This window comes from Lissotriton helveticus, chromosome 2_1 (genome assembly GCF_964261635.1).
Source record: "Lissotriton helveticus chromosome 2_1, aLisHel1.1, whole genome shotgun sequence".
Classification (NCBI taxonomy): domain Eukaryota; kingdom Metazoa; phylum Chordata; class Amphibia; order Caudata; family Salamandridae; genus Lissotriton; species Lissotriton helveticus.
Genome location: NC_136059.1, coordinates 962215496 through 962230985, shown reverse-complemented (window position 1 = coordinate 962230985; position 15490 = coordinate 962215496). Strand labels below are relative to the sequence as shown.

The 15490-nt window shown below is 48.2% G+C and overlaps 2 protein-coding genes across 5 annotated transcripts in view; one reads left to right on the top strand and one right to left on the bottom strand.

Annotated features, from left to right (window-relative positions):
• The window catches only part of SPATA6L (spermatogenesis associated 6 like), a 690230-nt gene extending 689604 nt beyond the window's left edge, over positions 1–626 (bottom strand). For all 4 annotated transcript variants that reach the window (XM_078677396.1, XM_078677397.1, XM_078677398.1 and 1 more), the window contains exon 1: positions 462–626. In XM_078677396.1, the coding sequence (XP_078533522.1) occupies positions 462–500 (39 nt within the window). In that variant the 5' untranslated portion in view covers positions 501–626. The remainder of the gene's footprint in view (positions 1–461) is intronic.
• Positions 627–1145: 519 nt separating this feature from the next.
• CDC37L1 (cell division cycle 37 like 1, HSP90 cochaperone) overlaps positions 1146–15490 on the top strand; it is a 295015-nt gene continuing 280670 nt past the window's right edge. The window contains exon 1 of the mRNA XM_078677395.1: positions 1146–1290. Coding sequence (XP_078533521.1) covers positions 1213–1290 — 78 coding nt within the window. The 5' untranslated portion in view covers positions 1146–1212. The remainder of the gene's footprint in view (positions 1291–15490) is intronic.

The following is a 15490-nucleotide window of genomic DNA, read 5'->3' as shown; positions in this document are numbered from 1 at the left end:
ATTGGAACGCTTTACATGAGCACCAGTTACCTTACACAAGGACTTGTTAATTTTTTTTATAGGCACGGGGAGATTAAGTGATTGGCCCAGAACCACAGGATGCTGAGCCGAGGATCGAGTCTGGTACCCCGCTCCAAAGTCGGCAGCTCTGGTCGTAGGGCCACGTCCTCTACCCAGGTTCGATTCTTGGCAGGATGTTCAAGCATCCTGTGATTCTGGGCCAATCACTTTATCTCTCCGTTGCCTGAAAAATTAATGTGTCCGTCTGTAAAGCGATTTTTAAGTGGTACTTTGTAGCCATGACTGTGTGTACGGACGGGTATATGTGCAGTGTAAGTGAATGTCTTTATGTATTGGCGAAAACAATGTGTCTGTAATTATGTGTGGATATTTACTCATTCTTTATTTAACACATTATGTTTCAACGTATGTTAGCAGTGTATGTAGGTGTCTTGGCTTACCGCCTGTATTTGAAGTTCCACTTGCACTTTAAGCGGCATTTCTGTTTCTTTGATGTAGGGTCCGCCTAGTGCCGGTGTTCACGGTGCGTCCGGTGCTGGATCGGGGCTCCTCCTCCTCCCTCGGGCTTTGGTATACAGGGAGCAACCAGCGTGGGGAAGCGTCCTGTTGCCATGGCAGCCACTAACAGTGACGTACAAGTCACATGACGCAGCTGGCTTCTACAGAACACGAGGGTTCCACGCTGTTGCGTAGCCCTGAAGAGTGATTTCAGATGTTCTGAAACCTTCATTCTTTCTCTGCTGATGTCTCACATTACAAGTTACGTTAATTATCACACCAGACTCATAAACGTCCCAGGGTAGCCGTGGCATGGCACTTTTTTTCTTTAACGGCTGTCCCGCACCTAAAGACCAAGTGGACTTTTTAAAAGTACGATTAATTTTTAAAAGCATACGTGCCCAGTTATAAACTACCATCGTATGTTCAGAAAGACTGGATCAAGCACCACAGAGAGATAGAGAGAATGACTCATAAAAGTAGCTGTAAAAGCCAAACAATTTCGTTGATTCTGGTGTTAGAAAACAGTAACAATTTTGCCTGACTTTATCATGTCGTCCCTAGTGCCGCAACGTCACAATGCAGGAAGTGGCGTTGATGAGCGTGACTACTGAAACGCTTTCACTGGGTGGGGGGTCGTGAAAGAACGAGGTGGGGATTGGCCTCGCTTCTTCTGCAGTGCACTTGCGAGTCATGGACGGGTCCTGGGCTTTAAGCGTAGGCTGTGACGTAGCGGTAGATGAAAGCGACAAGGAATTGGCTTCTCAGCAGGTACAGCCTCTCTTCACCCTGTATAATTACTGGGCTACACACAGAAATACCCATGTGCTGGGCTGTGTAGTAATCCCTCATTAATACACCTCCAGAGGTTTGCTGGTGTAATCTCCTTTATTGAACAAACAGTGTAAAGCTAAGTGATGAATACTTCCCTAACCACATATATACTACAGGTTGCTTGCAAAGACTCATGTCACAGTGCGGGTATACAAATTTGCATGGATTGTTTTTAGGCCACAAACTTCCCGGCATGTCGCCGCTTTTAAAGTGTGTTAATGTAGCACATTAGACCAACCTTCTGACAAGCATAACATTGGGCCGGGCCGGCCCATCGTTATTATATGGAATTACCCATGCCTGTTTTTATTTTTTAGACTCAAGAACACGCCGCTTTCTTGGATTTATTGTTTCAGTTTTAATATCACAAAACTGTCTTAAAAAAAAAGTCACAATTTACGAATTATTAATAGTTGACTCTGAACTCTCTGAAAATGTCAAATGTGCGTCAAGATCAGTTTTGCATACGCTATGTTAAGGATGACGGGTTGTGTTGTTTGTGTCTTCTCTACCCTAGAACAATGCACTGTTACAAGAGTTTCCACCATTTTCAGAGAATAATAGTGACCCATTTTCATGTTTTCAGATTTTAATAGGGCCAAGAGCTTGTACTCAAATATGATTGTGTAAAATGATCTACATTCTTTTTGGATCTGGCTTGATGGTGCAGCGGTTTTCAGAAGTAATTTGATCAACATAAAACAAGCATTGGCAAAGCCAAATGGTCGCAGCAATGCCCAAGCTATTGGCTTTGTCAATGGGAATATCCTTTAGTCATGATGTCAACAGCACATGTGCTGTTCAGCATAGCGGAAAGTTACTGAAAGCACAGAATCACAGTATGTTGAGCGAACTCTGAGTCACTTTGTGCAAAAAAAAAAAAAAAAGCAGCGACGAGGGAGGTAGTGGAGGATGGGTCAAGCAGAGAAGCAAGAGGAGCTGGGCGCAAGCAACAATCGGAAAAAATCTTTAATTGAAGCAGGATCAGTGCCAAAAAATAATGTGTCATTGTGTAATGTAACTGGTGAGCACTTAAAGTGCCTTGCGTTTGCACTATGGCAAGATGGATGACCGAGCAAGAGTTCTAATACCAACGGATCGTGTTTTAAGAAATGCATACGTTTTGTACACGTGCATGCATTTTTGTGATATGTGTGTAATTGTACAAGGGAGATGGCCTGAAAAGACAAGTACTCCTATAGAGTGCTTGGAAACAAACAAAATGAGCATTTACAATGCAATAGGTCTCGTATTTGCGAGAGTTTGAGCTATTCGCATTGTAAATGAAAAAACTTTTATCCATGTGTTGGTTTTGAATACAGATAAATAAAAGGCATTGTCATTTACAGTGACAGTGGCTTAAACTCTCACAAATTCGAGACCTATTGCATTGACAATGCTTGTTTACATCACCAGTACAATTTTTGCAGTTTCATTTGTACCCGGCAGGTAATGAATGCTAGAACTAAAGTTCTGTTTGCACAGAGAGACAGAGAAAGCAAAACAGCAATCAAAAAAGTGCAAGTCTATACAGAAAGAAATGCTTACCTATAGCGTATAGGAAAGAATACAAAGCACAGGAGTAAACCCGTTAACCCAGTTGAGACCGGGTGAAGTATATAGCAAAAACATCAGTGTCTCAACCGGTAATCCTTAAGAAAGACAATTACAAAAAGTGTATAAATCACTTAAGGGGAAAAAAAGAAAGGTAGACCAAGAGCAGGTTTTTTAGAATATAAGATGTTATTTGTAAGTAGTTATATCAGCACTACGGTACAATTTAACTTAAAGTAACCATAACAACCAGGTGTACACTGAACATGCTTGTGTTGATGAACAGTGCAGTGACACAAAGGTGAAAAAACAGCGTGAACGGCGGAAAAACATTAAAAACAATTAATTCTGAGGTCAATGATACAAGACAGATCAACATAAGTCAAGTATTATGATTTAGGCACATTCGATTGACCCCCATGGGAACCGCGATTTGCGCTGAGTAGTCAGCACAAATCGCAGTTTCCATGGGGGAGTATATTTACCATGTGAAACAGGCTCAAAGAAACCAAATATTTTTGAACAACAAAGTTATTTAATTCAACAGAAATAAAAATACCTGCTATGCATGCAAAAGCCTTCCGTGTGTACTTTTTAGTTTAATCACGTTGTGACTGCGCCTCAGGGAGGTTCACCAATCCTTCCTCTTCGCTCTCCCCCTCGACATGAAAGTGGTGAAGGTGGGTGTTGGGCAGCTGCATGAGCACTGGCTGAAACTGGAGGAGAGGCAGCCATGTGGGTGCTGTGGAGGACAGTTTAACAGAGTGTGAGGGCTGCCCATTATAGCAAAAAAAAATGCAAACACCATGTAGCGGACACAGCGTACGTAAAAAAAACCACAAGGTACACGAAGGGCATGGATGGAGAGGGAGGGGGGTCAATGGTTGAGGCATCCAGAGATTGTAATTAACACAGTGCCCACTTCGCGCAGCATCCGTGCAAAAAGGGGGGCATATTTAAAAGTTAAACCAATGCCCATTAAGCAAAAGTAAAAGAGCGCATAGTGCACTGCAAATACCAATTTTAAAAACCTGCTAAAGCTGGCGCCCCACCAGTGCTCTTTAGATTAATTAGGCAAAGAGTTCTCCCGAAGGGCTAATGCAAGCAATACCGTAAGGACACACGTAAAAGGTCCAGTCCTGATGGAAGTTAACAAAAGAAGACAAGGAAGTATTAGGGAGGGACTATTAACAAATCAAAAGCCAACATTTACAAAAGGCAGTCACAGCATCCAATTGAAAAGTTGGGCGGAGCTTCAAGGCCATACCTGAAAACAGCATGCCTTGCAGCGCATGCGCTGCCCAGGCTCGACCTAGCAATAGCTCCGCAATTCCGGAGCAGTGTAAGGAGACATATACGTGTTTCATGCGAAACACAAGTAGAGAGCATGACGCCCGCATGCCATGATGAATGGCATTAAAGAAAATGAGGGCGACGCTGAAGTTTACTAATGGTAGGAGATGGGCAGTCTGTAAACCAACAGATAGAACACAACACATCTCTTCAAGACAGCGCATGCTCTGTCTAGCCGAGACCTAAAAACGTTTTCAGGAGTACTACAGAGAGGGGCTTTGGCTCTGCCCACAAGAGTACATGTTTTGATTGGGGATTTTAGTTGTGTGCTTCCTTGAAAGAAAGTATTTCCCCTCCACGCAGCTGTATTTATTTGCTTTGTTTGTCCAGCTGCCAGCAGCACTATGGCTGCTTGAGCTTGAAAGTTCGGGGCATTCCCATGGTAATGTAATGTTATTAAAGTGTCTTCGATACGTTGATAATTTGCAGTGTTTGTTTTTCTCTGGCAGCAGCTCAGATGGGAAGAGAACAATCATGACAAATGTACTTTAGTGTCAGAACCTTCCCCTTCCATCATTAATTTTAGACTTAGTTTTAGTTATGTGCCTGCCACCCCACCAGCTCTGTTAATGTGATACCCAGATTAGTAAATATCTGCACTCTCTCCAAGGGTTTCCATGCCAATGTCGACCTTGCCCTGGATGCACGACCTGGGTTTATTACCATGAATTTGGTTTTGGGCACATTTATTTCAGGGCCTGTGTTATGCAAATTTTTTCAAAGTGGTCCTGTAATATGTGAAGGTCCATTGGTGATTTGGAGAGAAGGAGGGTGTCATCGACGAACTTGAGGGTAGGGATCCTCGTGTCCGCCAGTTTAGGAGCCTCATTGTCACCCTAGTCGAAGTGCTTTTTAAGGCCATAGAGTGAGAAGAGCGTGGGGGCAAGTACACACCCCTGCCTCTCCCCTCTATTGACTGGAAATGGCTTTGTATGCTCACCCACCTTCCCACACCTGACGTGTGCACAGTTATTGTTGTGCAGCCTCACTGTAATATCTTGTAAGTAGTTAGACAACCTCAGCTCCTGCAGCACCCACCATAAGATTGGCCTAGGGACTAAATCAAAGGTGGAGGTGAGATCCACGAATACGGTGTACAGGTGACCTATCCCCAGAGTAACAGTTTTCCAGATTAGCATCAGAAGTTCGAACACCTCGTCGACCGTACTCATGACCTCCCTAAATCCGACCTACTGCAGGGACAGGATGTTATTTATCTGTTATCCCATCCTGTAGTCTGCCTTGTAAGATATTGGTAAATAACTTTTGAGAGCTATTGTGCAAGCTAATAAATAGGTCTATAGTTGATAGGGAGTTCACAGGGGCCCTTTTTTTATAAATGGGGAAATTTTCAATCCCGGCCCACGTCAAGGGTAGAGGTGCCCCTTACAAAAAAACTGTAAATGGTGTTGAAAAGTTGTCACCACAAATGTCAACCTCACCCGCAACAAGTCTCCCGGTATCTTATCCAATCATGGCACTTTATTAGGAACAATGCATCTAATGACTGCACAAAATTCCGCTACAGATATTTCAGAAAAGCTATGGTCAATACTAACTATGGGGACTGTGGCATACGTCCCCCAGTAACATCTTCTACCTTCTCTAGGCTACCGAATGTCTGCCTTAAATGTCGGACTCCATGATCTACCTGGGTTGGTTGCTGTTTCTACCAACTGTACGTACAAATCAGAGCAATGTGCAACCCTATTACTTGCTGGAATATTAGTTCTGTAGTAGGGGATCTCTGTGTATAGTTATAATCTAGTGAATAGTCCCGCCCATGTGCGTGGACCCCGGAGCAATCAAAAATAATCTCTTAAGGTGTCGAAAAATGAAGAACTGCACAGACACTTAAGAGAGAATTAAAGACAGATAATGCAGCCTATATCCACCGGCTACACTGTCCAGTACTTAAACTAGAAATTCCACCAAAAATCCACAAACAGCACAGCCTGTCCAGATTTCTCCACAGAGAAACCTTGCCTTAACAGCAAAAACCCTCTGGAATGATAGAGAGGAAGAAATGGACAGACAAGCCCCATAGGCTGCCATTATGTGGCTCCGAACAGGATACTGTGTCTTTAAGAGAACTTTACAGAACTTCACAGTATCCCAGAATGCACTGCAGGTCCCTTTTGCTTTCAGTTCTTTTTTCCGGCTCCTGCAAGCAGGACCCTGGAGCATTGAGCTCTCCCTTTTCAAGGGTTTATTAGTGATTTTTTCACTTCTTTCAAGTTATTTGAGTGCTTTTCAGAAGTACGTTGGTGGTTTTTCTTCCTGTTTGTCTTTTGGTGCACTCTTTGATTGTCAATATGCCTGCATTATTTGACAAATGTCCAGAGTGCTCCAGGAAGAAGGCCCAATCGGACCCACACGAGGTGTGTATCTTCTTCCTCCCCTCATCTCATGTCCCAGAGGAGTGTGACATTTATCAGGGCTTTTCTAGCAGGACCCCGAGGGACAGAATGAAGATCAGGCTTCCGGGCCTGGAGGACCGAAGGCTGAAGGCGCAAGGTGGGTTTGGAGGGGCTTCCTCTGCCCATGCTGAGGCCTCTGGGGGGCTCCCCAGGGGCAGGAAGACCAGCAAGCGTCCCCATTCTCCGTCTGTGTCGATTGCACCGACTACGGCGTCGAGAGGGATGACTGCAGTCTGTTCCCCGTCTCCCCAGGGCTCTGGGTCGAAGCGACGTTCGGCGTCGAGGGAACTGAACAGACCGCCGTCGAGATCTCCGGTGACGATTTCGTCGTCGTCGGAGTCGGAGTCGTCGTCGAGTATTCGACGTCGAGAGGCCCGGCGTCGGCGATCGCCGTCGAGGCGACACCGCCGTTCGCCGTCGGCGAAGAGGAGGAGATCGTCATCGAGGGGATCCTTGACGTCAAGGAGATCGCCGTCGAGGCGAAGGAGGTCGCCGTCGAGGCGAAGGAGGTCGCCGTCGAGGCGAAGGAGGTCGCCGTCGAGGCGAAGGAGGTCGCCGTCAAGGCGTAGAAGGTCGCCGTCGAGGCGACGGAGGTCACCGTCGAGGCGAAGGCATTCGCTGTCGAAGAGAAGACGCTCGTCATCGAGGGGCCGACGCTCGCCGTCCGGTCGCCGTTCTTCGACGCCAAGAAGGCGCGGAAGGAGTTCTGGCGCCAGGAGTCAGTCTAGCAGGCGCCAGGTGCCTATGGGAGACTCGCCAACGTCACAGCCTAGAAAGGAAGGCAGATCACCGGGTTCGGTGTACTCAGTGGTGTATACCCTTTCTAGGCAGAAGTCGTTTATGCCCCCTCCTCCCTTGCCAAGGGGGCTGGCTCCGCGGGCTCCCACTCCGCCTCCGCTTCCACCACTTCCACCGCGTCCTCAACCTCTACCTCAGCTGCCGGCAGACAAGCCGCCTCCGATTCCTCCGAGGTCGGTTTCCCTGCCCCGTTATCCGACTCCTCCCAAGGGGACCCCTCGGCCGAGGACCCCAGCCAGGCCAAAGTTGCCCGCCCCTGTGGAACCGGCGGATCGACCGAAGCAAAAGAGGTCACGATCACGCTCCGGACGGAGGGGGCGATCGAGGAGTCGTCACAGATCCTCCACTAGATCAAGACGGCGCCATAGGAGGTGCGGATCACGGTCCCGCACGGACTCTTCCAGGACCAGGACCTATTCACCGACTTTGTCAGAATCCCCGGGGACAAGAGTGTCTCCTGTGGACGACATCAGCACGTTCCAGGATGTTCTCCTGAGGGGTGCAGCAAAATTGGGAATCACGGTGACGGCTCCAACACCTACGACGTCCGTGATTTTTGAGACGCTTCATAAGAAGCATTTGTCTCGCCCTTTACTGCCGCTAGTACCAGGCTTGGTAAAACCCGCGGAGGAGCTGTTCCTCACCCAAGGCCGCTCCCTCCCGGCTCCTTAAAAAGTACATGGCCCCGGATTCTGACCCGGCTTATCTGTGGATGGATCCGATTCCGGATTCTGTTATAGTGACGGCGGCCAGGAAACAACATTCCACCTCCCCGTCTTCTACTGTACCTCCTGATAAGGAGAGCCGATGGATCGACTCAGCTGGCAGGAAGGCCTGTGGGACGGCATCTACGGCCATGAAGGCGTCTAGCGATGCGGCTCTGCTAGGGCGATATGATCGTTCCCTGTGGGACTCCCTCCAGCAGTTCACGGAACTCATGCCACAAGAGAAGAAGGAGGATTTTCAGGAGATCCTGAAGGAGGGGATGCTGGTATCGAACCAGGTCATCAGCGCGGCTGCTGATGTATCTCTTTTGGCGGCCCATGGGTACTGTCATGGGATCACCTAACGGCGCCATGCTTGGCTTAGGCTCACATCACTCAAGCCGGAGGCTCAGCAGCGGGTGGCTAATCTGCCCTTCTCGGGTGAAACCCTGTTCGGCAAGCATGCAGACGATGAGATGGCCCGCATGAAAGCAGAGGCCGAGACCCTGACGGCTGTGGGGTTGGAGAAGCCCAAAGACAAGAAGGCCTACCGCCCGTTCCAGAGACGGTTCGGGGCACAGGGCAGAGGGCGAGGGCAGGCTTCGGGACAGCAGCAGCAACAACAGCAGCAGTTCCGGAGGCCCTTCCAGAAGCGCCAGAAGGGTAGAGGAGGCCAGCAGTCCTCTACAGCGAACAAGGGCCCAGCTGGGTCTCGACCCTGAGCGGTTACTTCCCCTACATCCATTACCCGCTCCGGTGGGGGGAAGTGTTTAATTTTGTCTGGCAGAGTGGAGAAAAATTACTCAGGACAAGTGGGTGCTGAATATTGTTTGCAATGGATACAGTCTTCGGTTCACCAGGCTGCCTCCATCAATTCCACCGGTCAGCTCGCAGTTTCAGCTGCGCGAGCTCCAGGCGGAGGCCGATATCCTGTTAAGGAAAAGGGCGATAGAAGATGTACCTCTTTCTCAAAGAGGAAGAGGTCTGTACTCCCGGTTCTTCCTGGTTCGCAAGAAGGACAAGAACGAGTTCAGGCCCATTCTGGATTTGCGACAAGCAAACAAGTGGATTCGCAGAGAGAAGTTTTGCATGCTGTCGTTGCATCAGATTTACTGGCTGGCTATGGGCTATGTGCTATAAACCTACAGGCTGCATACTTCCGTGTGCCCATTGCACACAAACACAGGAAGTTCCTGCGATTCCAAGTCGGCGCCAATCATTATCAGTACACAGTACTGCCATTCGGACTGAAGTCTGCGCCCAGAACATTCTCGAAGTGCATGGCAGTGCTAGCCGCACACCTCAGGAAGAACAAGGTGTTTGTCTACCCGTACCTGGACGACTGGTTGATCAAGGCCTCCTCCTTCTCGGAAGCTCAAGCGCACTTCCAGAAGACGTGCATTCTCTTGAACAAACTGGGGTTGCACATCAACCTGTCCAAGTCGGTCCAGACTCCGGTCCAGTGCATACAGTACTTGGGAGCCTCCATCAATACGCTGTCAGCAAGCTTGTCTCCTTCGGAGGAGAGACGATTATCACTCCTTCGGAAGGCTCAGGCTCTTATGACCACTCCATCTACAACAGTGAGGACGGTGTCTTCTCTACTGGGGTCGATGGCCTCTTGTATCTTCCTCATGCCACACGCACGGCTGCACATGAGACCATTGCAGGAGTGCTTGGAGGATCAGTGGCATCAGAGGAAAGGATCTTGGGACGACAAGATACGACTGTCTCTGCATGCTCTTCAGTCTCTGAAGTGATGGTGTTCAGCGGAGAATCTCCTCAGAGGGGTTCTCTTCCACAAGGACATTCCCACACAGACTATCGTGACGCACGCGTCTCTCCATGGCTGGGGGGTGCACTCTGGAGACTTACAGATACAAGGAACGTGGTCCCCGGCGGAGTCCACGTACCACATCAATTTCCTGGAACTCAGAGCTGTTCACTTGGCACTGAAGGCCTTTCATCCGTCCTTCCAGACCAACTCTCTGCTTGTGCAGACGGACAATACGACCACGATGTATTACCTCAACAAGCAGGGGGGCTCGAGATCGCGCACTCTGTCGCAGGAGGCGCAGGCGATCTGGCACTGGCTTCTAGCCAGAGGACTGATGATAACGGCTACCCATCTGCCAGGTGTGCAGAATGTTCAGGCCGACGCACTGAGCAGACTGACTCAGGAAAACCACGAATGGGTCATAAACGACGAAGTACTAGGAGAAGTCTTCGCAAGGTGGGGGACTACAGACGTAGATCTGTTCGCCACCGCCGAAAACAGCAAATGCCGAGACTTCGCCTCCAGGTACTACCAGCAAGGGACACTGGGGAATGCGTTATGGATCAACTGGTCGAACAGCTTTCTGTACGCTTTTCCACCCATTCCCCTGATTCCGGCGGTGCTCATCAAGCTGTCCCAGTCCAGGGCGCGGATGATCCTGATTGCCGCGGAATGGCCCAGGCAGTGGTGGTTCACGGACCTGCTTCACCGGTCTCTCCTTCCTCACATACGGTTGCCGTGCAGGCCGGACCTTCTCACGAAGTTCGGGGGGCAGATGGTGCACCCCAACCTCTCGTCTTTGAGTTTGGCGGCATGGCTCCTGAGATAGTGCAATATGGCCATTTGAATCTACCAGAAGATTGTATGGACATACTGAAGGAGGCTAAGCGACCTTCCACTAGGACTTCCTATGCTTACAAGTGGAAGAGATTTTGCATCTGGTGCAAGTCCAAGAACTATGACCCGAAGACGTGTAAGGAAGATGTTATCCTTCCGTATCTGCTACATTTGGCGCAGTCTGGCCTTAATGTTCATTCCATTAAGGTTCATCTCGCTGCGCTGACTGCCTACAGGAAATGATAGTGTATAAAACAAGGACCCCCTGAGAAAAGAACCAGCTGTGCTCCTAGGTCAGGGATAAATCATATAGGTAAACAACAACCTAGGCAGACAAACTACTTATCAAAATAGATTTTATATGCACAGGGGACCAAATTCAAAATGTGGTTAAAAATATAGAATCTATTTGCAAATACATCAGGAATTCATAAAATATCACAATCATTAAAATAGAATAGACATATAATTAAAAATAATTCAAGGAACTATAAGAAAGTACATAACATATAAGATAATCACAATATAAAGAGCACAATTAAAAAACACAAATCCAAATACATGAAAAAATGTTCGTGGCAAAAAGGTAATGACTCTCGACGCGCGTTTCGGCGACCAGCGCCTTCTTCAGGACAAGCCACACAATAACGTAGTTTGTCTGCCTAGGTTGTTGTTTACCTATATGCCTACAGGAAATGCCCTTCACAGACTTCCTTCTTCCAGATCCCTGTGATCAAAGATTTTTTGGAAGGCTTGAGGAAAGTGTTACCTCCTGTCCGGCTTCCTTCGCCTTCTTGGGAATTGAACGTGGTGCTGTCCAGATTGATGAAGGAACCTTTTGAGCCTATTCATAAGGCTTCGTTGCAGCACCTGTCCTGGAAGGCCGGGTCCTCGTGGCCATTACATCGGCCCGCAGGGTGAGTGAAATTCAGGCGTTGTGTTGCCAAGAACCTTATACTGTATTTCATGCTGCTAAGGTTGTTATGCATACTCACTCTAAATTTTTTCCAAAGGTTATATCTGATTTTCATGTTAACCAGACCATAACTTTACCTACGTTTTTTCAGAATCCTTCCTCTCCAGCGGAAAGGTCCCTGCATTCCCTGGATGTTAGGAGGGTGTTGAAATGTTATCTGGATAAAACCAAGGATATTCGTAGGTCAGACCAATTGTTTATCAATTATGGATCACTCAGGACAGGTCTTGCTACCTCTAAACAGTCCATCTCTAGGTGGATTGTGTCCTGTATACAATTGTGTTACCAAAAAGCTAATAAGACCTTAGGGGGTAAACCTAAGGCTCATTCCACCATGGCAAAGCTGCCACGACTGCTTTGCTACGTAATGTTCCAATTGCAGAAATCTGCAAGGTGGCCACTTGGAAGTCGGTCCATACCTTTGCTAAGCATTACTGTCTGGACACTGATGCCAGGGCAGACGCTCAGGTTGGGCAGGCTTCGCTGCGAAATCTGTTTGCACAGTAGTGGTTATTTCATTTTTTCTCCACCACCGCTTTGGTGTGGGGATGAGCTTGCCATTCTATTCACTAGATTATGACTATACACAGAGATCCCCTACTACAGAAGGAGTAGTTTCTGTCCTGTAACTCCAGTTCTGTAGTAGGGGTATCTCTGTTATAGTCATAAGCGCCTGCCCTCCTCCCCGGTGGAGAGAGATATTCATGTAAGGAATGATGCAGGTCTGGCGTGTTACGCCTTCAAAAAGAACTGAAAGTAAAAGGGACCTGCAGTGCATTCTGGGATACTGTGAAGTTCTGGAAAGTTCTCTTAAAGGCACAGTATCCTGTTCTGAGCCACATAATGGCAGCCTATGGGGCTTGTCTGTCCATTTCTTCCTCTCTATCATTCCAGAGGGTTTTTGCTGTTAAGGCAAGGTTTCTCTGTGGAGAAATCATGGACAGGCTGTGCTGTTTGTGGATTTTTGGTGGAATTTCTAGTTGAAGTACTGGACAGTGTAGCCTGTGGATATAGGCTACATTATCTGTCTTTAATTCTCTCTTAAGTGTCTGTGCAGTTCTGCATTTTTCGACACCTTAAGAGATTATTTTTGATTGCTCCGGGGTCCACGCACATGGGCGGGACAATTCATTAGATTATGACTATAACAGAGATACCCCTACTACAGAACTGGAGTTACAGGACAGAAACTACTCCTTGCTATGGTACAGTGCCCCTCCCTAGTACCAAAAGACATTAAATTCCAACAGGTACGTTGATCTTTTTGCTTGGCAGCGTATAGGGGGCTCTCCCACCTTCCCCATTCCCATTCTTTTGTAGTTGCACTGAGCCTTTTATGAGCACCTCTTGCTGACTGAAATAGGGTCCTGTTGTGCTTACTTATGGGTACAACTAAATTGATTTGGCCACTCCACACTGCTTATTATACCAAGACAGAGGGTGGTTTCTCTCTACTGCTCGCATGGCCTCAACGTAAAACAAGCTTTTTAGTTTTTCATAAGTCTCTTCATGAATCTCAGCAAGTCTCCCCAGTGATATATCAGATTCCCCCGTCTGGGACCGGAACGCGACTCCCTCCATCCCATCAGCCACCACTCTATAGATCTGAATCAGGGTCTTCTGTGAGTTCTCCACACTGCTACATTTGACCCTATGCTTATTGCTGGACACTCTCAATCTTCTATCCAACGGCTCTCTAAAGATATCCATTGGACCTTTAGCGTTTTAGTCTTAACTTGAGAGATAGGGCATTGTGGTCACTATCCTGACTGGGTAAAACCACCATTGCCTCCAAATAGGGCCATAATATTAGATCGAGCAAAAAATATTCTACTAAGCTAGTTGATTTGATATGATTGAAGATAAGCAACCCTTCCGTATCAGAGCTAAATCTGCCATTGCAGTTTCGCAGATCCTGGATAAACACCAATTCATCAATTTTTATTGCAGTTGTTGTCCCATTTCCTGATGGCCTCTGTAGGAAAGTAGTATCTGCTTTTATGGTTACCCCCACTTTTTGCCTGGTGCTATGATGTTACTGACTAGTCTGACTGGGATCCTGCTAATCAGGCACCCAGTCTCTGTGCTTTCTCCCCTAAATTGGCTGTTGTAAGTACTTGGGTACACCCAGATTGGCTACTGGTGTACCCTCATAAGTCCCTAGTATATGATACCAAGTTACCCAGGGCATAGGTACACCAGGGGTCTTCCATGTGCTGAATCATGTATCATGCCACCCATGAGAGACCACTCAAATTGTGACTCCAGGCCTGCCACTGCAGCCTGTGTAAGCTGGTGCTAGCACCACTTACGACAGATATAGGCTCACTGACGTTAAAAACTATGTCACCCCTAAAGGCAGGCCTTTCAATCCTGAAGGCAGGGTGCTTGGTTCTAGGTGTGAGGGTGCCCCTGCAGGAGCAAGGCACCCCTACATCCTTCGGAGTCCATTCTCCTGGGTTGTAAGTGCATCACCCGTTACGACATATAGAGTGGCCATGCATCATTACGCGATGACCATCTCTAAACTAGCCTCAACAAATATTGAAACAGCGAGCCTATATAGCTAGCTGAAACAAACCCTGTCATGTTTGGTCTCAAACATGTTGGAATCATACCCCACGCCGGTAGGTATGATTCCATGCACTGTAAAGCTCCCCTGTGAGGCCCTCAGTGCTCCTGGTACCAGTCTTCCAGAACCGGACAGCAAGCGAGGGCTGCTGCAGACAAAGACATGTTTCTGCCCTCCTGCTGCTGAGCCAAGGTCGAGCAGGGGAAGGCAGAACAATAGATGTCCTGTCACAGGGAGGTGTGACGACCTCCCAGACAGGGTTTAGTGTATTGGGGCAGGGTGGAGGTGCTTGCCAGCGTCACTGAGCCTGCTTGAAGGGCACATTTGGTGCCCTCCTTGCATACTCCAGTTCAGGGAGCCACCGGCTCCCACTCTGGCGTGAAACTGGACACAGGACATGGGAGTATCCTCCCCTCTGTCAGGACCCTCCTCTGGGAGGGACCCCTGAATCGTCCCTACCCTTCTCTTAGGGTACTTAAGACCTTACCCGTGGGTGGGTCCCTAGATTTGTCATGGTACGAGAGTCAGATCAAGGCACCATATTATCTTGGACCGTCTTGGCACTCTGGACTTCTCTGGACTTTTCTGGGCACCGAGACTGCAACTGGGAAGACTCCTGCTCCTGGTCTCGTCATCCTGCTTATCGGCTGGAACGTCTGTGCCTGTGCTCCATATAGGATCTTTCCAAGGCCTGTGGACATCCAAGACACCTGAAGGAATCTCCCTTGAAGTGAAGGAGTCACTGCCCTGCATCTGCAGGCAACACAACAGAGCTGACCGGTCTGCTGCTCCTGGACTCCTACGGACTTCGAAAAGCTCAGCAGCACAGGTGGTGGTTCTGTAAACTCCCTCAAGGCCTGCACTGTCTTCTTACCAAGTTTGAGGCCAGTATGCCCCGTCGGAACTAAACCCCTGTGCACCTCGTCGACTTGTCTTTGCCAAGGCTTGATGGCTCTCTTCTCCAGAGATCTTCGGGCTCCCAGAAGCTCCAGCCTCAAGCATCTTCTACAACCAAGATCTTCGTCCTCACTGCATCTTTTTGCACCGTGGGCCTGCAACATTGGTGAGCTGCTCAAGTTCCTCTTGTGACTCCTGTGCTTCTGGCCTGTGGGTCCTCTCAAGGGTCTTCTTTGACTCCAGGCCTAC